A 23,570-nucleotide genomic window follows, 5' to 3' on the forward strand; every position below is an offset into this window, starting at 1 on the left:
CACTCGAAGGGCACAAGGGTTAAGAAGTGTTTTTTTTCCTATGTGGCATAAATGCACACATGGTGTAATAGTTTTATTACTCACTGATATTTTTCTGTGCTTAAGGATTCAGAATTATTCACGCGATGCCTGTTTTCAGTCAAGTAATTAAAGAATAGACAGTTTTCCAGCAGTTGCTTTTATTACTGGAATGGTAAAATCATCTCTTTGTTCTTTGGTTCTTTATCTAGTAAACACATTTGCACATTTTTCCTGTAGTGTGATATCTGTCAGTTACAGTACTCTAAATCTATTGTATTTGGAAATTATACTAGATGTACCACAATGACTCAGCAGTAAAGTGTGACAGGTGAGCTCGGGGTAAGTTTACACGGGGCTTTGACTTCTCATGAGTCAGGCATGGTCAGAGGGCACTGAGACTAATTACAGAGCTCGCACAAAGAGCGCTTTAATCTCTTGTTCAAAACTGAAACCACAACAAACAGTAAAAACAATGAGCGCTGTCAGTTTGGACAATTTAATTGAAATAAGTTATGAAACCTGTTTTACGCAAAGTATCTATTAGCCATTCTTGATAAATAGCTGTTGTCGGTAAAGGCAGCGATATGATTCGTCCATATGAGATACCAGCTGTCTGCAGCTCAGAGAAACAGCCGTAGATTACACCAGAAGGGTATGAGGTAGTAAGTCGTTTGGTCTCATTGCAGACATTAATAAAACCTACAGGATGTCAGGTTTAGTGATATTAAACTGAAGGACGAGAGCTGTTGGTGAAGGTGGTCACAATGTCTGTTTGAACATAAGACGTTTTTACATCAAAGCTTCAGCACAAAATGATAAGATTCACATTTAAATGCCACACAAACGCTGATAGTTTGACTTCGAACTGAAGTTGCTTCAGGGGATGTTTGATTGAATAGCGCTGCGTGCTGCTTTTATGAGAGCGCTACAGGACACACACACACACACACACACACACACAGTTTCTCATTATCACCCTAAACCTGTCTGTTTGCACTTTAAAATTAAATCAACACCATTTTCACTCTCTTCTCTTTCATAAACTGTAATAATTTCTTACTTTTAGTTTGTGCACGTAGTTTTGGTTATGCTTTATAATTTCACGTTTATGTGAGTGTGTGCACCACTGCTTATCAGTTCTGTTGACACTATCATGGTCTTTCGCTAACATGGTATTTTCAGGAAAAGATGGAGAGTATCTGTATACTGGATTAAAACTCCCAAATCTTTGTTAGACTGATAAAAGGCTTATCAGGCTTTTGGTCATCACAACAAAGGACAAGCAATAAAGTATGTAGGCACAAAATTGATCATACCCTGCTGATGTCATAGTCAGCTGATCCAAAAAAAAACCAATAAACACTTACATACATCAACATTACAACCCTTGTAAAAATTGAAATAGTAAAAAAAACAGATCAATTAGAATTTCTTAAGATGGCATCTCCTCCTTCTCCCTCATTGAGAAAACTTAAATCTATTAATATGCAAGCATTTTGTGTCCAGCACAAGAGGCCTTCTGCTTCCCTGTAAAGTGTATTTGTAGTGGAGGCTTTGGGTTTCATCATTACACTTGTATAAGTTGCCCACTGGACTTAAACTTGCTCCAAACTAGTTGTGATGTCACAAATCCTACTTGTAGGTTTTCACAGTTTACACAGTTTTCATTCAGATTTAAAGGGTGCTCAGAGAAACTTTACACCTTTGGCAGATGAATGTGAAAACAGTCCGCTGGTGTCCAAGTCTGCACATACATCATTCTAAGGATGGAGAAAATCCATATCCAATATCCAAGTGAAACAGCTTTAATTTGTCTTGTTGTATTTTTAATGGAAAAATATTGCTTAACGAGCAATTTCTGAGAAAAGAAGCAATTTCATGAGAAACTACTGCTCCACCATCACATTGGGATCTCTCTTGTGAGTTAGTGGTTTCTAACCTCAGACACGGTCCAAGGAACTTTGAATACACCCCCCCCAACATCAGGATAGCTGGTGTTTTGAGCACTGTGTTTACTTGACTACATGAGCTGTTTTGTCACACCACAATGTATTTTCTACATTAGCAGTTGCGTGAGGCAGAAGGGAAGAAAAGCAATCAATAATGGACACAAGGAATGAAGGATGGAAGGAGGGAGGGAGGGAGGGAGGGAGGGAGGGAGGGAAGGAGGGAAAACAAGTAAAAGTCTGGCAGGAGATTGGAAGAAAGTGCAGCTGGTGGAAGAACAAGCGCGTCCAAGTTTCTGCTATTCCCCCCCTCCCCCCAAAAAATATCTGTCACCCTTTTCGCTCCCAGCGCAGCCGCGTCCCCTTTACAAGGCTCTTGTGTGTGTATTTATGTTCTTGTGTAATTGTGTTAAAAGCATGCAACTATTAGTGTTTGCGTGTGTGGCCAGTAGATCTCTCGGTGGTCAAGTTCGATGACGCTGAGAGACAAAGAGGAGCAGTGCGCGCCCTCATTCGTGTCATGTAATTTGTCTGTGTTTGGTTTCCTGTCTGCTGCTTTCTGCTGAAGTCAAATACATATGTTTTCATGTTGTTTACAAGAACAACCCACAACATTGCTCTAATAACTATTCCACCATGGTTAAAGTGCATAGCCTATAAACTAAACTGTACTAAAATATATAGAAATCTGCTGGTAATGATCTTGAAAAATGATCTGCTTTTAATAAGGGGCAGTAACTAATGGTTTGACATAAAGCATATATCTTCATTAGGTAGTAATGATACTTAATGACATTTGTGCGAACATTTGGTCATCAATCAAAAAAGGTAGTCTTAATTCTTCCTGTGATTTTAGGAGCAAAATGTCACTACAAGCCACATGTAGACTAGCACTAAAATACTTTTTCATTTCCAGACTTTTTAAAGTCTGCATTTCATGCTGCCCTGTTTTTCCTCTTTGTCCTCCTCCCCTAGCTGAGATGGATGATGAGAATCTTTACACCTGCATTTTTTTCTGTTTGCAGTACCAGTTAAAAGTTTGGATACACCTTCCTTTTCCCTTTTAATGAGAAAGTGTGTCCAAATTTTAGACTGGTACTACAAATTGTAGAGCTACAGCTCACCATCTGACCTTCCTTAAAACATCATATTTAGAGCTGCAACGATTAAACAGAAGAAGCAAATTGGAGACATAACCGAGACCACTGAGAAATTGTAAACACCACTTTGTCACTATTTTTTTTAAACATTTCACATACAGAATGATTAATTGAGAAAATAATCAGTAGATTAGTAATCGATAATGAAAATGAGCATTAATTGCAGCCTATATTGCCAAGATTTTATTAGACTGGTGTGACAGACAGTAAACTTGGAGGATAAGCCTGTTGGGTCTATAAACCCTTAATACAGAATCTGCTACTAGCATTGACAGTCTTGCATTGCTTAATTGATATCATATTTAATATTTAATGACTAATGAGTTGTATATGTGGCCAGCGTTTAGTTAAAAATTACACACATGTTGCTCTTTTAGGACAGCAGGAGCTCTAAAAAATAACTACAGTTGACTGGGCTAGTTAAGAGTGATGTTAAATTCAATACAAAATTTAATTTATGTCTTTTTATGGGTAAAAAGACAGTTTTATGACTATAAGGAAGTGCTGCAATTTGGTTTTGATTGCTGCGGTCTAAGCAGGTTTGCCAACCAAAGCTGTTGGAATTTTCACTGCTCCCTATACACTACCATCTGCAACTGGTCAATAGTGTCACGCTGTTGGTTACAAGACAAATATTTTCATTTTAATTCCACAGAGCTACTGTATGTAATTACAGAAAATGAAAATGAATTTCTGAAATCATCACACCCAGCATAAAAACAACTGGAGGACAGCTATGAGAAGACATATCTCCTACATTGTCTGTGCTTTTTTAGATATTTACTGAATACATTGCTACAATGCATATGACTTTTATGGCTGTATCAGATGCACTTCTGCTTTAAGAAATGAAAGTTTTGAAGAAGTGGATAAGAGATGGGTTGTTCAATTTGGGATGAAATGTACCACACCCAACAGCAGAGAAAATCTGCAGGGTTTTTTTCTGTCTACATGGCATTAAAAAGGAAAATAGTTGTGCATGCCACAGGAGAAAATAGTTTCCAGCAGAAATGTCACCTTGCCATTTATAGTAATAATCACAGTGCTGTATCTCCCATTTCCCAGTATGACTGTGTGTGGGCTCAAAAACAGCAGGATCTTTGAATGTGTCTATCTCTGTGTGTGTTCGTGTGAGTCTTTGAATGATTAACACGAAATAGCAACCCCAACAAACGTGGCCCGTGTTAAAGAGAGCCGCAGGGAAGCATCTGCCTTCAAAGTCAAATTCATTACTCACTGCTAAATGCTGACGAGTTATCATTTGATTGAGTTGTGGCATTTTTTCTCTCTCTGTCACTCATCCCTGAGTCACACCACATACACAAACACACGCTGGGGTTTAACTTCTCGGGCACCATGGCTGATTTCAGGCATAGAGCTGTTTTGAATTCATATAATCCTTAATTCAATACACTGTACACATTTCCTCCTGGACAACTTTTCAGGCTCACAAATCTTTTCTCGCTTTAATCCCTGCACACGTCATCGCACACAGACACACAGTGGTGGGTTTTTATTATTATTATTTTTATTTTTTTCTCTCCCTTTCAGCCGTCTCCACACCCTCTCTACAGGTGTCCTGGTCCAATTCCCCCTCTGTAGTAATAATAATAACAAAAATAATAACTGATAACGCAGAACAGGCAGATTGAGCCAGCATGTGCTGATTTTTGTACTGGCCATGGTGCGCTGACGTGATATTCTTGCCTTTTTTGTCTGCGTGATTTTGATGTGTGTGCGTGTGCTCGTCTGTGTTCTTGGCTGACTTGCTTGTGTGTAAGCCACTACTTTCCCACGTTGTAGAGTAGGTTCTCCCACAGGCCTCCCTCCATGTCCCTCTCTCCTTCCTTCCCTCTTTCGCTCCCTTTCAGTCTCTCTCTGCTCTCTGTCTTATCCCTCTCTCTCTCTTCCTCTCTGCACCTGTACTCAGTGCTCCAGCCCCAGCTGCTCCCATCTCAGCTCAGCGCTGTTGGCTGGAGCCCATGTTGCACTTGGCATGTCCTCTGAGACCCTGGGGCCACGCTTGACGTGCAAGGGCCAGGCAGGCCCCCGCCCAGGGAAGGCTCCCGTGGCCAGGAGGAGCTGAGAGCAGACGGATGAGAGCAGGGCTGTGGGGCTGGAGAAAGACCTGCTGCAATTCTGGAAGTAAAATGCTGACTCATTGTTAGGCCTGCTGGGAAGGAGATTGAGAGGAAAGACATGAGGTCAGAGATGTTCAGAGACATGACAGATGTGTTGTAAAGAGTTATCTTTTTCACCATTTGCCAGATTATTTTCAGTTACTGTTAGAGAACAGCCAGTATTTTTGATGTTTTGGTGAAAGAATGACAACTTGGGTCTTATTTTCATAGTTTAGTTTTTATTAGTTACAATAACATTGCTACACTGGAGTCTGACGAGGCAAGAAACCCAACCTTTCAGATGACCAATCAGATTGTAAACAAGTCAACTCTTCAGTTAAATCATTTACCACTTTATCTGGTGGCAAAACTGGAAAATTCCAGTGATGAATGTTCACAACAGACAGGTGGTCTAATCATTTTGTCATCACTTTTGTTTCACCTCCAATTAAATTTGAGTTTTATGTAGATGTCCAATCAGTATTGAAGGTAAATTAAGTCAACTGAAGCCATTAACATTTCTTAGGGCGTGCTATATTGACCAAGAGAGTTGAGTTTTCCCAATGGCGGAGCTGTGCCAGCAATGCCTTCATGTACTAGGATGCATTGCACACAAGTTTCTGATACACAACCCCCAAACCCATTCTGGCTTGAATAAATAAGGTATAACATCCTCTGCACTCATATTTAGGGATACCATTTTTGCTGTTGGAAGTGTAGCTAGTTTGCAATACAAGCGAAGAAGAACAAGGAAGTTTTGTTTTTAGTGGCATCTAGAGCACGCCCCCTGGCTACCCAGAAGCAGAAACTAGAAATCCAAGCTGAAATAGTAGAGTCTTCCTAGCCTCCATCTACGTCACACTGTACACATCAAATGACGGCACTGGTGCCAGGAAAGCAACACATTTTACAGCTGTGCCCCAGAGTTGCAGAGAACATCCTGAACAACTGACAGAATTTTTTGCACTATATCCCTAATTCAGATAGCTAGAGGCATTTGGCAAAATGGTCCTTTTAGGTGTTGTATGATCAGTTGACTGCTTGTGTGTCTTATCCCATGTGACTTCTTGGCAATGCCTCCACATAGGATTTTAACCATGCTGTCGCTTGATCTGTTGGTTGGTCAACTGCTGTTGTTTTAAATCATCTATACAAATACAGTTTGACTTGACTTGACCTAAATGTGTTTCAGAGTGACAGCTACTTGAATGTTTGCCATGATATTTGGTACAAATATCCATGGTCCACTTTATTGACTTTTCTTTTAGGGCCCTCAGCAGACTCTTGTGATCCTCTGACTTTTAACACCATCATCATGTCTAAATTTGTGTATGACCTTTGACATTATAACTTCTAAACTTCAGCATATTAGCATTGTCATTTTGAGTGTCAGTAGCATGGCTGTAGACTCTTATAATTGTCATATTTTAAAAGAGTAGGGAGTATTTGTGGTTTTGAAACATAAAAACCCCCCCAAAAACATGTTGAGCTTTTGAATATGGTGCTGCGACTCAACGTCTCCACATTTAGTGATGTGCGTGTGAGTGATTGGTTGTGAAAGAGACTGTGCCAAAGTTTCAACAAATTAGTTTGGCCTTCCAGTTCACTCAGTTTTCCTTTTCTTGTATGTTTGAGCTTCTCTGGTTCCCCAAATTCCCACACGCACTCAGTCACGTATTAAATCTCACATCGCACAGTCGCAGCAGTGCCAAGTATGATGTTCTGGAATCATTGAAAATGAATAGAAATTAATACACGCAGAGAAGGGATAGCTTCATCTTTGTAAAGCTTGTTTTCATTTTTTAGGGCATGTATTGCAATTAATGACATATTCACTAAGTATTGATTTTCTTTCACTCATTAGAAGCTAAATATTTTGACCAAATGTGAAAACAATATGTCACATCAGACTCAATTATCTCAGCTGTGGCTATCCACTTGTGTCTTCCATTGTGGCTGTATGTCCTTGTGGCTGAGAAGAAACAAGAGAGAGACGGATATTAAAAACTCTGGATTCCTCCCTTCTCTTGTTAGCTTTCCCACTATTTCTCTTCCTTGGTCTCCATTCGGCAGACATTCTCAGCCTTTCTCCCACTGACCCAGCAGGGGGTATCACACACGCGGACTCGCAGACCTCTAAATCTGCTCGGCGACAGCTCAGTCCCGCTCTGTCAGGACCCAAAGAAAGAGAGTAAAATCTATGTTCAGGGCCAGAAGAAAGAGGAGAGAATATATATGTTCCTGTGCTTTGTTTGGCAACCCTAAGCTGAGATCCAACAGTGAGACATCAGTCAAGTGGTTGGCCAACAGGCTATTGTGCAGTAATTGACCCTGATGAAGTGGTGGGCCTTTTAATTTGGGAATGTTATGAACAGTGTGAATTGATAACTTGGCTCATTATGTTAAAGTCTCTCCCGTCGCCTGCTTTTCATGTGTTTTTAATTCAGATATAGAAGTTTTCTGAGGAATGTTATCAAACAAATCATCTAATTTAGTTCATCACATATTTCTTTCTCTCTTTTGTGTTCTCTGCTCCTCTTCCCCCCCAGGTACCATTATCCTGTTCCTAAGATCTTCTATGTGCAGCTGTCTGTGGGGAGTCATGAGTTTATTGGCGAGGGGCGCACCCGCCAAGCAGCCAGACACAATGCTGCTTTGAAGGCCCTGCAAGCCCTTCGCAATGAACCAATTCCCGAACGGCCACCACAGGTAATCACACACAAACGTGTATATACAGAAAAACTTACACCAGCATTGCATCTTTTAATAAACAATTGCTGACTTCCCCCATGGGAATCCCCACCGCCATATTAAAGGGGCACTCCATGACTTTTAAGCACAGAGATCAGTTTACTTGTCATGAAGAGTACTACTCAGCCTGTGAAAACACTTTTAAAATGAGGCTTTTACTAGACAGAGACGAATAAACATAATGATGAAAAATACCGGTTGCATTATAGGAAATGTACAATCCAGCATTTTTGGAACTTCACCCATATTAGGGACTAAACTTTGAATATGTTCAGCCCTTTTAGCTTTGATTTTGGAAATTTCTTTTAAAATGTATCTCCTGTCCTCCAACTTTATGGAAGTACAATATGAAATTGCTGGAGTACTCATTTCTATTAGGGATGCACCGAAATGAAAATTCTTGGCCGAAAACCGAAAATGAGGAAACCAAGGCCGAAAACCGAAACACCGAAACACCTAAAGAAATTATTATGCCAATTATTAGTACCATTGCATTTATGGCTATGACTGTGTACTAACCTCACTAAAATCAAGGCATTGCAATTCAAAGAATAAATCAATTACACAAGTATGAAAATATTTATTTAGCAATGACATTACAACAATGCACAATATAAAATTAAATTAAGTTAAAAATAACACTTAGTGTTACACTTGGTGGGGGGTTGCGATCGGTATCGGTCTAATAAGCAGCAACACAGAGCTGTAAGCACGCTTTACTCTCACACACGCTGCATTTATAGTCACACAAACACACACACCTTCTACTGTGCTGTGCGCTTCTCCGTCTCTAAGCGGGTTCTCCGCATCCATCGCGGCCCGGATCATTTCTCGTGCACGCTGCTTTAATCCCACATCCAAGTAATGATCTTTATAACGCAGATCAAGTACAGTCGCAATGAAGTGCAGAGTATCCAAATAGATCTCAGTGAAACGTGTGCTCACAGACTCTAAGAGTGTACTACACTTTAGTGCTGCAATTAAAGGAATAACGTCTGCTACAGATGCATCAGAGGAGCTGATCTCTTTAGTTAGCTGTTTTGGCCGTGTTGTTTCGGTGATAAAAGTATTTCGGCCGAAAACCGAAAATGCGCTTTTGGGCCATTTTCGGCCGAATATTTTCGGTGGCCGAATTTTCGGTGCATCCCTAATTTCTATACAAGTCTACTATTATAAAACTCAAAGGGGCTTCTCTGGCTCACAGTGCAAGTGGCCACTCATGCCAAGTATGGTGCCAAGTGCTGACTACAAGTGACCGCACTTGCACTCAGCACTTGAAGCATATTAAATCATTGTAGTGAAAAGCATCATATGCTTAAACAACTGATATGTGATTATCAGTCAATATTACACAGTATTAATATTTCAAGAAACAATATAATCATTTCATAAAATCCTAATTCTTTAGTGCTTGAATGGATATCCTTCACACCCAGCCTTGTTTCCTCTCCCACCAAAAAGCTGTTTCCATTCCAACGTGATGGTCTGTCATTCATTCAGTTTATAAAAGGTCATTCCACTTTCCACTTAAATTGTCCTCCAATCATTGCAAACTCATCTCTCCACTTTATGCCACCTTGTGACAGCATTCACCGCATGTGACTGTCTCCCCACTCGACCCCCTCATACTTAAAAAAACTCTTCCCTTAATGGAAAGCCAATGGATTTGCGCTGCTGAGCTGTCGGTACTCTCCCTGGAGAGGCTCTATTTAGAGTGTAATGCTGTTTTTTTGCAGTTACTAAGTTGAATGCGTAACCAGCTTTCATCAGATTGACTCCAAATCCACTTTAGCTCTAATTACTTAATCGTCTTATTTTGCACCTGTCAGGGGTTTTCTCTTGCCTGTTTTTAATGTCTTTTTTCTTTCTGCTTAATCCCAATGTCACCATACCGTTGCAGATTTTCCCCTCAGGCATAGCTGTTAACTGTTGTTATCATCTCCCACCGGAAATCAAATTACCCCATATCCTCACAGCCTGGCATCACCAACGGTTATTCAAAACGCTTTGGCACCTCTCCTCTTGCCTGACTCGCTGTCTTGTGGCGTCGCCCTCCATAAATGAGCTCTTTGTTTGCTGCTGCTTCTGAGTCCTGCTTTACAAATTGAGGCACATTGTGTCTACAGTATATGTCTGTCATTCTGTCTCCGCATGCGTGTGTGTTCCTACATGTGTAAATGTGTGGACGCCCTCAGGCTAGAAGTATTTCTTTCACTGTGGGCACACCTTTATTTTGAGGAAGACCACAGCTAAATATCAGTGACTCTCTAATTAGAGTGTTTACACACAGGTAGAGCGACAATAGGTAACCTTAGGAAACACATAAAAGACTTAAAAGGGCTTCAGCCAATAAAACTGAATAATGAAACTGCTGACGTACTCGTAAATCCTTGTCAGTGGGTTTAGATGTTTGTGATACAATAACTGCACTTCTTCTCTTGAACAAGTTAGGTTGTTTTCCCTACAATCAATGGTTTAACTGTATATTTAGGAGGGGGAAAGGGCATCATAAGTTTCTAAGAGCAAAGCTCACTTGCTCATGGCATAGTTGGTGTGTTCTAAAAAGAAAGATACATGTAGATCTAGGAAATTACGACAGAGTCATGTTGTTCTGTCCATTGAATATCTCCTTCATCCCATCCTTTGATCTAGAGGTCTTTTCCCTCAATACTAAATCAGTATCCCAGAAGCATAGATTTTAATGTGAAGCATTCTGTTCGCCCACGGTCTCTGTTCATTCAAACATTTCCTTTTGGGTGCGAATGTCTCGGAGCACTATATGCATCTTCACTTGGTTGTGTTTTTCCCAGGACTCTCTGTGTAGAGGATCCATAAGTAGAAGCAGCTCTATTTAGCACTCTATTCATCTTTGTCACAACAAGGTTGCTGATATGCTTGGTCATTCCAGTTTGCATGCAAATACACACCCGCAGACATATGTAGCCACTTTACAAACATTGTTTAGTAAATGCCGCCCTTAGAGAGGGGATTCACACTATTAATCACACATATTAAGAATGCCTCAAACGGTAGCATGAGAAAATGTAACCATGACTACCATGAAAACATAATAGAAATGAAATGAAAACAGTCCATGGAAGAAGAATAGCCCTTTGGACTCACTCACTCTCAGGTTTCTCCCGCGTCCATACACATACACTGTAAGAGACAGATAATGTACGTCCTAGCGCACACAAAACAAAGCCCGGTGCACAAATATATGCCCGGTGCGGTAGGTGCATCTTACCACGTGACTGTTTCCTGTGAAATACAAGAGATCTCACGGTATGAATCATGCGTCGTATCGGGTCACACAATGAAGTAGGAGAAGAGAGGGAGCCCAAAGGGAAAGACCGTAGCCATTCTTACTTAATCAGACAAAGAGCTGGACATAAGAAGATAAAGATCGAGACAGCACTTTGAATTCCAATAGACAATTGGCACCAAAAAGCCCCTTGTTGTATGGTGGCTGATACAATCTCTGTGTTGTGAACTAGGGTCTTGTGTCTATATTATTAGATAGAAAAAATCAATTTCTGAATGTTATTCATACAGATTTAGTTGGTCTGATATATATTTAAACACATACATGAATGAAGACGCCCAAGTCATCTTGTATTAATCCAGAATTGCTTCATAGACTTTTCATGGGCGGCAAATTTTGGTGATTGAGACATTTTTTTCTGAATTTGTTACATACTGATGTGGTTAGATCTGTCTGAGTCCTAAAAGTGTGGGATTATCCCCATGAAGTCTGGTGGTGCTCTCCCACTGACCTCAGCAATCTTTTCCTTATTCATCAAGTCCACACTTCATACCTGATGGCGATTCAAATTTGAGACATTGCTCTCTAGTTTGTCTTTTGAGGAGTTTAATGTTCATCAATAATAATTTAACTGTCTAGAACAGACCGTTATTGTACAGTAATTCTTTAATTGAATGGATCTCCCCTTTAATAGACCTTTCTGTAAAGACAGAGGACCAACAGTCATGATCTGGGTTCTCAGTCCCGCACCAGATAAGGATCATTGCCAGAAAAAAGACAACAGCTTGGCCATCATTCACCTTCTAGGTGTATAATTAACAACAATTGTGAATTTGATGTGCAACTGGTTTTGGGACATCGTTTGTTACATTTTTGTTTGCAGTTGTAGAACCCAAAAGTTAATACTTTTTTCCATTTATTTTGGACAACCTCATCTTTAAATGTGGGCTCATTTATCATAATACGTGCTGTAAAAGTTTAGAAACTGAGAGATTTGCATGTTATCATTAAGTAATCTAAAAGAAAAGAAAAGACTGTGTATTGCTTGCTTGAACTTAATTGTAAAAATATCTGAACATGAAGGAATGTTCATAATCCTTTTTTTGTTCCAGAGTCCAGAGGAAAAAGAGGAGCCTGAGGAAGGCACTGATGCTAGCAAATCAGAGATCAGCCTGGTCTATGAAATTGCCCTCAAGAGGAACTTGTCTGTTAACTTTGAGGTGAGGAAGAAAATTACATTATATCCTCAGACACTCACACAATGACAGTGTGATAGCATAATTAATGATACTGTTGTAAATTCAGTAATCTCAGAAATTACAAGTCATGTCACCTAAATGATTATAAGACCATGCATATAAAGAATGTGTGAGTAGTCATGATGTATTGTTTGTGCGGTAAGTATTACAAAATCTAAAGCTTCATGAGCAGATGATGAAGGGGAAACTGAAGGAGTACTGTGCTGTAGTCACGCTGATAATGTTCTGTCCCCTGATGATAATATAATAGGAACTGAGTAAAGACAAGTCATTTATCCGAAAACAAATTTTTAAAAGGAATGTGAACAGGAAGTTTAAGATGGATCACTGCCTTTTATGGACAGTGACACAGGATCTTTGACGTGTTGCCGTTGACTTTGCAACTGACTCAGCTGATAAGGTGCTGACCACTTGGCTCATCTGGTGTAGTAAGATTATGTTAGAGAAAGGCCTGTTGGACTCAGTCCTCTGTAAAGTCCAGTAAAACAAAATTAAATGAGTTTATATTGTTAGCCAGACATCTTCTCTAACTCCCTCCGAAGCCAATATTCCTATTAAATGACTTCTTATTTATTAGCTGCAAAGTTTGATTCTGCGCTCTAACGTGAGTCACAAGATTATTCGTTATATCTTCTCTGTTTGTTGCAATTCAGTATATTAACCACCCACTAAATCTTCCAAGGTCTTTGATGCAATTTCAGTAGAAAACAAGCATCATAAGGTTACCAAAGGTTCCAGTGTTTCACTGATGTAATATCACACCTGTGATTCATATTTATATCTAATACACTGTTTTTCATGGCTTCAGTGCAATTTAACATTGAAAATTCTAGATATCTTGTGCATTATTTTGTGTAATCCATCATGACACCCTGGAACCCTGAAATCTTGATGAAAATTAAGAGTGCTTACCTGCGCAGTGTAATCAGTAATAATAATAAGTCCTAATATATTTCCCCTCCTCATGTATATTAATAGAGTGGACAAAATATTAGGAACACCATTCAATATAATGTACCCCAGTACATCATCACCACCCACTACAACCTCAATAATAAACACAAAGTAGAATTATCACTTTTAAGTTAAAATGTATGTATATAAGTTTTGTAAAAGTAGAATTTATGGCAGAGATGTGTTATTGGATTGCATTAGGTTGGACAGGTGTACCTAATGAAGTGGCTGATGAGTGTAAGTTTGCAGGGATGAATCCAATAAAAGTATGCAAGCATAAGAAAGCAAATCAGTTGAATGAAACTATTCACTTATAAAAAGTGTCTGCAATGTCACACTTTGTTTTCTGACCTGCACAATGCCCCAAAGCAGGCAAAAAGCCTACACAGTACAATACCAAGAGCCTTTTTTTTGTTGCTCAGTTCACAATCTGCCTATGCAGACTAAAGAATTACAAGACAATTTCAATTTAATGAGATGCATTTAATACAAAGCTATTGAAAATAAAATACAGGTCCAGCTGCAGAATAAAAAAAAATCGAGCATCAAATTAACTTAATTTCAATGCATTACCTAAAAAGTGATTCCAGCTGGAGATAATCAAACAGAACTAACTTCAGCCTAGTGATTGACCGGCAGTGCTGCTTGTGCGTGTGTGTGGTGTGTAATTCCTTATACAGCTGACTGAGATTTTCTTCCATCATTACCTGACCGGGGAGGTTTTCTTTTCAAGCACCTTGCAAAGTGCCTGAATGATTGCCGGGAAGCAAACATAAGATGTGTGAGCCTGATCAGTCAGTCGGTCATCTGCTGAGCCACGTCTTGCATGTCTCATCTTTGGTGATCTTATTGAGTCACAATAATTGCCTTAGCAAAAGTCTTCCCCATGTGACATACTATATGTCCTTCACTATGTGGAAAAGCACCTCAGCTGTGGGAAACCCTGGAGCATGTTTGATATTAATATCAAGAAAAAAAGTATAAACTTACTGGGGATTTTCCTATTCACGTCAGGCCAACCTCTGTCAATTTAACACCCAGCATGCAGTGACCATCAGAGGAAATGAATCTTAAGACACCATAGCTCGTTCAGCTATGCTGGTTTTGGTTTGGCAAGAACATATTCTTATTCACAGCTGTTCATGGTGAAACTTTTTACATTAGGGAGTCTGTGACCTTGATAAGCTCAGCTGGGTGCTCCGTGAATTTCCCACTATTGGCCATTGGCATTTTCCACAGGATGATGGTTAACTGCCTTGCTAAAGGTTTAACTGTTGAGATTCATCCAGACATTCCAGGGAATCTCACCACTGCTTTTCTAAACTATTAGTCTGCCACTGCTACTAACTTTTCTTAAAATCCATGAAGAAGTTTTGTGCGTCCTTACATGACCTGCTGGGTCTGTTCTCCTTGGCTTTCACCATATCTCAGCTGACTCATCCAATATTCTCTCCCTGATCGCCCCCTCTTCTTCTTCTGCACTCTGCAAGGTGCCAAAAACAAGGGAGGCTCAGTTTACTCTGTGTGCCCCCTCCCTTCCTCCACAGAATCCTTCCCTTCCACCTCTCCTACCATCATTCCCAAAAATCACACAGAGGGCGATTGCATGTTGAAGCTAGGAGGGAAGGTGGATGTGGGTGAGAGGAAATGGAGACAGGGATGGAAGGAAGGGAGGGAGATTTTTCTCACTCCGTTGACTTTGCTTGCTAATAAGAGTTTACACAACATTGGAAAAATTATCTGGAAAGCTGTCCAACTCTCCCTTTTCTCTCCCATCCTTCGAAAATGTATTTGCTCATCAGAGCATGACATGGCTATCCTTCCTGGAACGACTATTAATAATTTAAGCCAGCTAAATCTGGATTGATGTGATTCATTATCTGTCATGTCTCTGTCACTGTCAGCTATTATGCCGCTTTCATTTTCAGTCCCTTTTCAAAATTGGAAGCTGAGAGTGGTGGTTTTAAAAGCAACCACAGCCGCATTCCTCCAAACAGTCTCTCTGCTGCATGTTGTCAGTCTGGAGACTGGCTGTTCATTACTGCTGTCTGTTGAGCAGTAAATCAGTAACTTCTCCTCCACATGCTTTCTTTCCCAATGTTTTCTATCTATCTCTCTCATCAGTTAATATTCTTTGCCTATTTCACAAGTTGTTGATTTGTGTGTGTTCGATGACAGAATTGTTAGGCTTAGTATGTTCATAAATTTCTGTTCTGTAAATAGATTTCATGATTTAAGGTAGAGAGAAACATCGAGACAGGTTAGACTAACAATTTGTTTTCTGTGGCTGCTCTCATTTTTATTTTCTTTACTCCCAAAAATTGTTCATAAAGATGTTGATGAGTGTTGACCTCCACCTCTGCGTATCAGTCACACCACATTTATTTTCCTGTGCCATGTCAAACTAAACTGTCTGAAGGCCAGGCTGCATTGAGGCAATCATCCTCTCCCTCTCCTGGCATAACATACCTTTCTCTCCCCCTCATACCCCTGATGGCTCTCCAGCAGATTCACTTTCATCCTCAATCAGTGTGTTGCATGCAATATGCTCTCACACTGCCACTATGCGGTGGCTCCTGACCAAGTGTGAATTACACATGTCTCTGTGGGTCTCTCCTTGCCTACTGGGTCCATTACATTATAACTCATTAGACTCAGTTTGGCTTGATCTCCTCCCCTGCCATGTCACATCTCCTTTACCGTGTCTTCTTTGATGCACTGAAAAGAAATGGTACACTCCCACATCTCCACTCTCACACATACACGCACAGTTACGCATTCATGCATCCAGCACAAAACTGTAGCGGTCATCTCTCATGTGAATGCCTTTCACAGCAGCCATGTTTTCACATCATCTCATCCTTGCCCTCACTGGGGCATGAAATTACCCGTGAGTCACTGCTAGCGAGTGTCTGCTTTCCCATCCCTCTGCAACGATGAGGGTCGCCGCCACCCTGAGAGCCAGTTGGCTCATTTAATCCCCCCGTCAGGCAATATCAAACAGATGTCAGCATCAAAGAGGAACCAATCTATAAATCACAGCTTGTGTGTTGGATCTGAGGCTCCTTTTCCAAGGAGGACACAACAGAAGAGGGTCTGGGCCAAGAACCACCCATCTTACAAGAAGCAGCTTCCCTCAGGGCTTGTCCATCCACCACTCCATCACAAAAGAGCCTTTCTTCCATCTACCAGTCCCCACCATTGTCCTTCCCTGCTCCCATAGCCTCCTCTTCCAGAGTACCTGAGGTCTCGCATGCACAGATCCTTAGACTGCTCAGGGTATTAATGTCTCTATGAGAAGCCGTAGAGAAGGCCTCCCATGTTAGAAAAAAGACGAGATGAAGAGACAAGAAGAGAAGGGGATTAAAAAAAAAAATCAACCTTGAATTACCAAGTGTTTCCTGTGTACAACCTGATCCTTGTCATTAGGTGGCAGACAGGTGTGTTTGTGTGTTTGTTTGCATGTATGTGTGTGGGTGTGTGTGTGTTCGTGTACATGAATGAAAGTGCTGAAATCCCATCGGTGTGGCACAGATCCCGTGTCGTCTGCCAGGAGACTGACTGCAGTTCGTCTGCCGCCATCCTGAGCCAAGAGTGTGACATGTGTTCACAGATGCACACTTTGTCTCATATTCTTTGTTGACTGCGCCCTAATACCTGTTCAGGCCACATTTGGGTTCCTGCTTTTTATTAGTAACTGCATGTTTTCACTTAAGATAGTATAAACTAATCTTATCAGCGTAACACTTGTTCAGCACTTATTCTGCGGCAGGTTCCCAATGTCTCAAGGGGAGGAGACAAAACACTAACCTGATGGAAAAAGAGCAATGACTCAGGAATAGGCCTCCTTGACCAAGGAGTAGATAAGGATGGCATTAATTTATTAAGTCTTTTATTAAGCAAAATAATTGCATTGCCGCTAAAAGCACGGATTACTATTCAGTACATATGCTAAACAATTTATTTAGATTTTTAAGTGCCACTTCAGTGCTGTTATTTTTAATAGCATGATGGTATATAGACAGGAGAAAGATAGTGACAAGATGACCTGCAACAAATGTTTCTGGCCAGAATCAAAGCAGGCATGTTGAGATTACATGATAGATGACTTTGTATCTGTATGGACTGTTTCTTTATGCGAATCCAACCACTGTTGCAAAAGTGTTTATTTCTTGAGTAGCTAACAATCTTGCTCAACCACATAAGCTGATCAGTTACACATGTTTAAGGGAGTCTGTGATGGACAAGGAGCGAGGGAACGCTTGAGTACGTGATAAAGTGAGCGCAGAGACCGCTGAAGAAGCTTCCTGCCCTGCACACCCCATTATTTACCACATTAGTATCAGACTTGCGCCTGCTGGTCTATACCAAGCAGCATCCACATCTAAGAGCTCGTATTTATTGTTCTCCAAGTGAAATAATCCTGGCAGCGGCTAGTGGCGTGCAGTGTCATCGTCAACACCATCAGCAGACTTTATAACATTCAGAAGTGGGATGTATTCAGTCCCATTGAATGTTGTAATGTATAAAAAACTGCCATGTTAAGTTTCCTTGTTGTAGTGATGAGCAAGACCAGACCTGATCCCCAGGGCACGAGTAAGTATGGCTGTTAGCTTTGACAGCTAGTGCTCCAAGGCTTCTCACATGCTTAAACATACTTAAAGTCATTGTACAGGAATGCTGACAGACTAACAGGTACATTGACAGCATACACAGGGTCAGTGTCAGCCATGTTAATAAGGATGTTCTGCAGTTACACAAGTTAGATTAATTAGGAGGAGGAAAGTAATATTAGCCTGTTAATTTGTCTGCATTTAATCAAGTTGAAATGCAATTTTACAGCAAAAAAAAAAGATTATTTCAACATGTGTTAGAAGTTATGGGTGTAACTTCCTAACAGTGACATTGAAGTATAATTAGTTAATATTTAATATTTGAAGTTACTTGTTTAGGTTTTCATGCGCTAGACTTACACCACGTCATTTTGATTTGTTAATTGTAATGAAACATTTTGTGTGGGAGAAGAAGGAGGGGGCATCATCCTTTGTTCTCCTGATGGTCTGGTATTAGGCTGTGTTGATGTGTGAAGTATTTGAGGAATGCTCAAGGTTCCGCTTATCAGTTTAATCTGTTTTATCGGTCACTGGGTTCAAATTAATTGTTTCTATATTGCATCTGATTGCTACAATTTGTGCTGTCTGCACTGCAAATTGAGCTCTAATAAAGGAGAGTTGGGGGGCTGCTGGCAGGAGTTGGTGAGACAGTGTGCAGAAACACACACTAGAGGGAGAGAAAGGGAGAAAGTCGGTGAGCTATGAGTTGAAAAGGCGTACACATTAGCTGAACATGTACTGTTGGACCCAGTAAGTGTGTGAAACTTAATTCTTCCTCCAGTGTGTTTTCCTAAATAAGGTTTGGAAGGACCCCACCTGCTACACACACACACCCGCACGCATACACTTACACACTGTTCTCGGACTTCACAGGAAGTAGATGTGATTGCAGAAGCATGACCTAACGCCAGCCGGTGTTTGTTTTAGGTCTCCCAGGTGACCAGAGGCTAGAGGAAGGAAACTGAGCCCGTATCACTAGAGACTGTCATCTAGGAACATGTTACTCTTCATATGTGTGTTGTGCATGTGTGTTTTGTGTATGAGTAACACACGCGCATGTGGGTGGGTAGCACTGTGACCATCGAGAGCAGATGTTTTGGACCACCTGGTGTAGCTGCTTGCAGAGCGCACTGCACACACTCCCTCACACATATCATGCACAAAAAGACACAAACACAGATTCATGGGAGTGTGCAGAAGCCCTCACTGTGCACGCAGGCTCAAACACACACACACACACACACACACACACACACACACACACACACACACACACACAGCTCTGGTCCTGTTTCATTTTGTTTGTTCTGTCTCTTGTTCTCAACTTTTTATCTCTTTGTCTGTTTTCTGTAAAACATCTAGGAACAAAACAAACCTGAACTACAATTAAATTTGTGGATGTTTTATCTAAATAAGTCCTTTTTTTCCGACTCGGTTATCTTCCCCAGGTGTTAAAGGAAAGTGGCCCCCCACACATGAAAAGCTTCCTGACCCGAGTCACGGTAGGTGAGTTCTCTGCTGAGGGCGAGGGCAACAGCAAGAAGCTGTCCAAGAAGCGTGCTGCTCTGTCCATCCTGCAGGACCTGAAGAAGCTGCCCTTCATCCCCACTGTGGAGAAACCCAAGACACACTACAAAAAACGTACCAAGACCATCCTCAAGGTACTGCAGCTGGGTATACAGGCATGCCATGGCTTCATTCCGGGGATTCAAATGGTAGTCTGGAGGCATCTAGGTTTTTCATGTCAATAGTGATTATACCTATGCGTGGCAGAATTCATTCATATTCATTGTTTTATGGGTAAATGTTAAGATAAGCTTCAGTATTACAGATAATATTTATTGCTAATTTACTGTGTTTTCTGCTTTAATTTTGTTCACCTATGTATTATTATATATCACAAACACACTCACCTCCTATCACTTAACCACAGTAGACTACTGATGATCACAATAATACATTTATTAATGTGATAGTTGGAATTGATCATGTCTCTATCTCTCTTGACCCCCCAGACGGGACCAGACTATGGCCAGGGCATGAACCCTATCAGCCGTCTGGCCCAGATCCAGCAGGCCAAGAAGGAGAAAGAGCCCGAGTACTTGTTGCTTTCAGAGAGGGGGATGCCCCGACGCCGGGAGTTCATCATGCAGGTTAGTGTTCACATTCTTTTCATTTCATTGTTTTAGCATTGGCAATAAATGCTGCTGCAACAAACTGGAAATCTCACCTAAGTGGGATTAAGATAGAGAAGGATGGGGGTCATATACACCCAAGAAGAAAAGTAGCTTATTGGTCATCTGCTGAATCTTCCTCTAAAAGATGAATCAAAGGGAAAGTTTATCAGCACAAGGGGAGGATACTTCTCATTATTTAATGTTGAAAGTTGCAAGTTAGGCTTTGTTGTCAGCTTCACAACTCGTTTCAAGTACAGAGTGAGAGAAAAAGAGAAAGTGTCTAAACGAGTTGAGTGCGTGGGCGAATGAGCAAGAGAGTGAATGAGGAGAGACAGTGGTGGTACAGACAGCAAAGCCAGTTAATGAGACAAATAAAATATTATTTTCTGATTCATGGTGTTCAAGTTCTAAAGTAGAAATAAATAACTACTAATGACTAAATAAACACTCAGGGATGACTGAGTGGACTGTGGAGACAGTCATCTTTCCTCTTTCATTCATTACCTCTAACTCCAACATCGGTCATACAAACAAAGATACAACAGGACAAATCTGTGTTGTTTTTTCCTCAGTTGTTAATACTGATACTAATATGCACTCTTTTTTTCTTTCATCATGGGTCCAATTTGCATAATCTACATGGGTCCACAGATGCAGAGGAAACACAAACAGAATTGCACAACAGGGACTTTTACTTCCAAATTCAATCCCTGAGATTAGCTCCTCTGGTTCCAAAGACCTGGAGCTATTGGTAGAAAAGGGGCTAAATTGTTGTTCTGAATGATCCTGAACAAAAAGCCCATATACACACTATTCTGAAGGAGAACAAGCTGATGGCAGACCAAGAACAAACCCTCTCTGTCCAGACAAAGGCAACCAACATCCTTATATAACCTTTTTTACACTAGAACATGAGTTTCTTAGTTTTCTCCTTGGACTATGATCTAGTTTCCCATTTCTGTCATGCTTGTCCAGCACAGTACCGCATACAACCAACATACTTAATTATAGTATTGTCCAGCCACCAAAGTTGGCAGTTGTGAACTGCTTTTCTCCAATTGTGTATGGATAATATGCATTTTTTAATTAGAGAATCTCTTCCGGACACTATTAGGATCTCAGATCTCCCTCCACTCCCTCTCTCCCTTTTTTCTCATCCTCCCTATTCCCTCTTGAAAAGTTCTGTTTAATATTCATTATTTTTATAGCATGCTGTTAAAGCTCAGAATAGATGAACTTCCATCTTTACGGCCCTGTTTTCCTCTATGGAGCAGCCAACTATTTTATACTATTAAATCACCATTTCAATCTTTGGTTGCAAATAAGGAAAGGCCACAGAAACACAGTCATGTACTACAGAAAGTGGGCTCTGGTAAAGAGACAATATTCATTAACTGAATAAGATGTTTTAGTCTTGCTGCAGGAATGACCTTCAACCCTTAACTTAGTTGTGGATAATTTGCTGTTCATCACTTATCCAGTAAATGAAGCAGGGACTTTGTATGGAATCTAATCAGATACAACAGTTAACCTTATTCAGTGTTGTTCGGGGTATTTTAGGTAACCCATAAAACAGCCACATCATTGCTAGATAACAGGAAAAAAGATTGCTATGTCTGCAAGGTATGAACACCTGTCAATTAGTGGTTTAGATTTGGCAGAGTTACGTTACTTTTGGTCAGTTGTTTTAATAGAAACTGGCATTGCCTGACTACTTTATCTCCATAACTTTTACAGACCTCCATTACCAGTGCTGCCAGTATGCTCATATGCATGCTAAATAATTCAGCTGTAACAAGATTAAGAAGCCTACATACGGTAATGATAACCCAAAGCATAAACACTCTAACTAAGAGTAATTAAAAAATAAAAATGTGATCTTGTAATTTATTTATTCTATTTAAAGTGATTATGTTCATGCTTTAATGGGTAGCTGACTCTAAGCGACCACATGTGCTCTCAGGCTGAAATCTAGTTACTCACAGTAATCAGGTTATTGCATGCATGTAAATATTTGAATGAGTCAGAATCACAAAACTATAAATATCATGTTGTTTTTGCAGTCTCGCTGTCAGAGATGTGAAAACATGCAGAAAATGACAGGACTGAAGTAATGAAAAATATGTCAATCAGCTGCCTTAAATGTTGAGGTTGAAGATTTATTGGATCTGCTTGGGAAACACTGAGCTGAGGACAAATTCATTCCCTGTCAGTGTGTTTTTTGTCCTTTTTATTGTTGTTGCTGTTGCTGCTGCTGCAATCAGTGTGTATCCACAGGAGCCAACAACAGCAGTCAGTCTTTGCTCTGTTGCTTGTATGAGACAAACAACTGGCAAAGCAGGCTTACCCCAGTCCATTTTGTGTTTATGTTCAACATTTTAACTGCAGTTTCTCCCTTTGTCCTTTTCTTTCACTCGTTTTATTAGTCTGTCTTCCAATGTCTCTGAGTCAAATTCTCACCCTTTCTCTCTATTTTTTTTCCCGTAATCCTCTTCTTTTGTAAGAACAGTTCTTCTCTTAGCATCAGGCAGTAATTCAGTCTCAAAGCTATTCTCCATGCCTCTTTGATACACACATTAGGCCCTGCGAGTGTATGTGTGTTCCTTTTGTGCAGTCCACTCACTCTTCTAAAATTTCCACATTGTTTCCCCTTGGTAAGCAGCAGGACTCAAATGAGTGTCAGTTTTCCGCATCTTTTGTCTGAACTTATCAGCGGTTACTGAAAAGGCTCCACCTTGTGTCAGATGCCTTTGAAGGGCTGATCATCTTTAAGAATTTAAGAAAAACAGTGATTGTGTTTATTTGAGCAATTAAGTCATTTATTGAGCCTTTCCTTCTCATTCTATGTTGTGGCCTACTTGATGCATTCAGACGAGCACTTAGTGAGCATGTCAGACTACTTTGAGTAAGTGCACTGAGGCCTGGCTGTTCACAGGCTTTGGCTCCCAGATTGTTATTTGTACAGTGTAATTGTCTGTTTGCATAACATAACGACGTCTGATATTCTCTTGGAAATATCTGCTTACATTCTGTGTAGACAGATTTAATGTTTTGGGATCACTGAAAAACAAACACTTCACTTGGATCCTTTTTTTGTGCAATGTAAATTGCACGGCTGACTCGGCCCAGATAGCGAAGCAAAGTGTTCTCGGCTGCGAGTGAATGAAAGTGTGAAAAGCAGAGGAATGTCATGAGAAAAGTGCATTCATACTGTTTTCAGTAAGACATCAAGTGACCCATTATCACCTGGAAAGGATGTGACAGTGCAGCCATAATATTTATTTGTGAATCTAGAAATATTGTC

General features: G+C 40.4%; 1 protein-coding gene across 3 annotated transcripts in view; it reads left to right on the forward strand.

Moving 5' to 3' along the window:
- Positions 1-23,570, forward strand: part of stau2 (staufen double-stranded RNA binding protein 2) — an 86,252-nt gene that overhangs the window by 14,788 nt on the left and 47,894 nt on the right. Inside the window, exons 6-10 of one of the 3 annotated variants that reach the window (XM_062441520.1) lie at positions 7,797-7,956; positions 12,376-12,483; positions 19,538-19,750; positions 20,105-20,242; positions 22,004-22,084. In XM_062441520.1, coding sequence (XP_062297504.1) covers positions 7,797-7,956; positions 12,376-12,483; positions 19,538-19,750; positions 20,105-20,242; positions 22,004-22,084 — 700 coding nt within the window. The remainder of the gene's footprint in view (positions 1-7,796; positions 7,957-12,375; positions 12,484-19,537; positions 19,751-20,104; positions 20,243-22,003; positions 22,085-23,570) is intronic. The other 2 variants (XM_062441521.1, XM_062441522.1) reach the window with 2 other exon arrangements.

Source organism: Scomber scombrus, chromosome 20, assembly GCF_963691925.1.
Source record: "Scomber scombrus chromosome 20, fScoSco1.1, whole genome shotgun sequence".
NCBI classification, from domain to species: domain Eukaryota; kingdom Metazoa; phylum Chordata; class Actinopteri; order Scombriformes; family Scombridae; genus Scomber; species Scomber scombrus.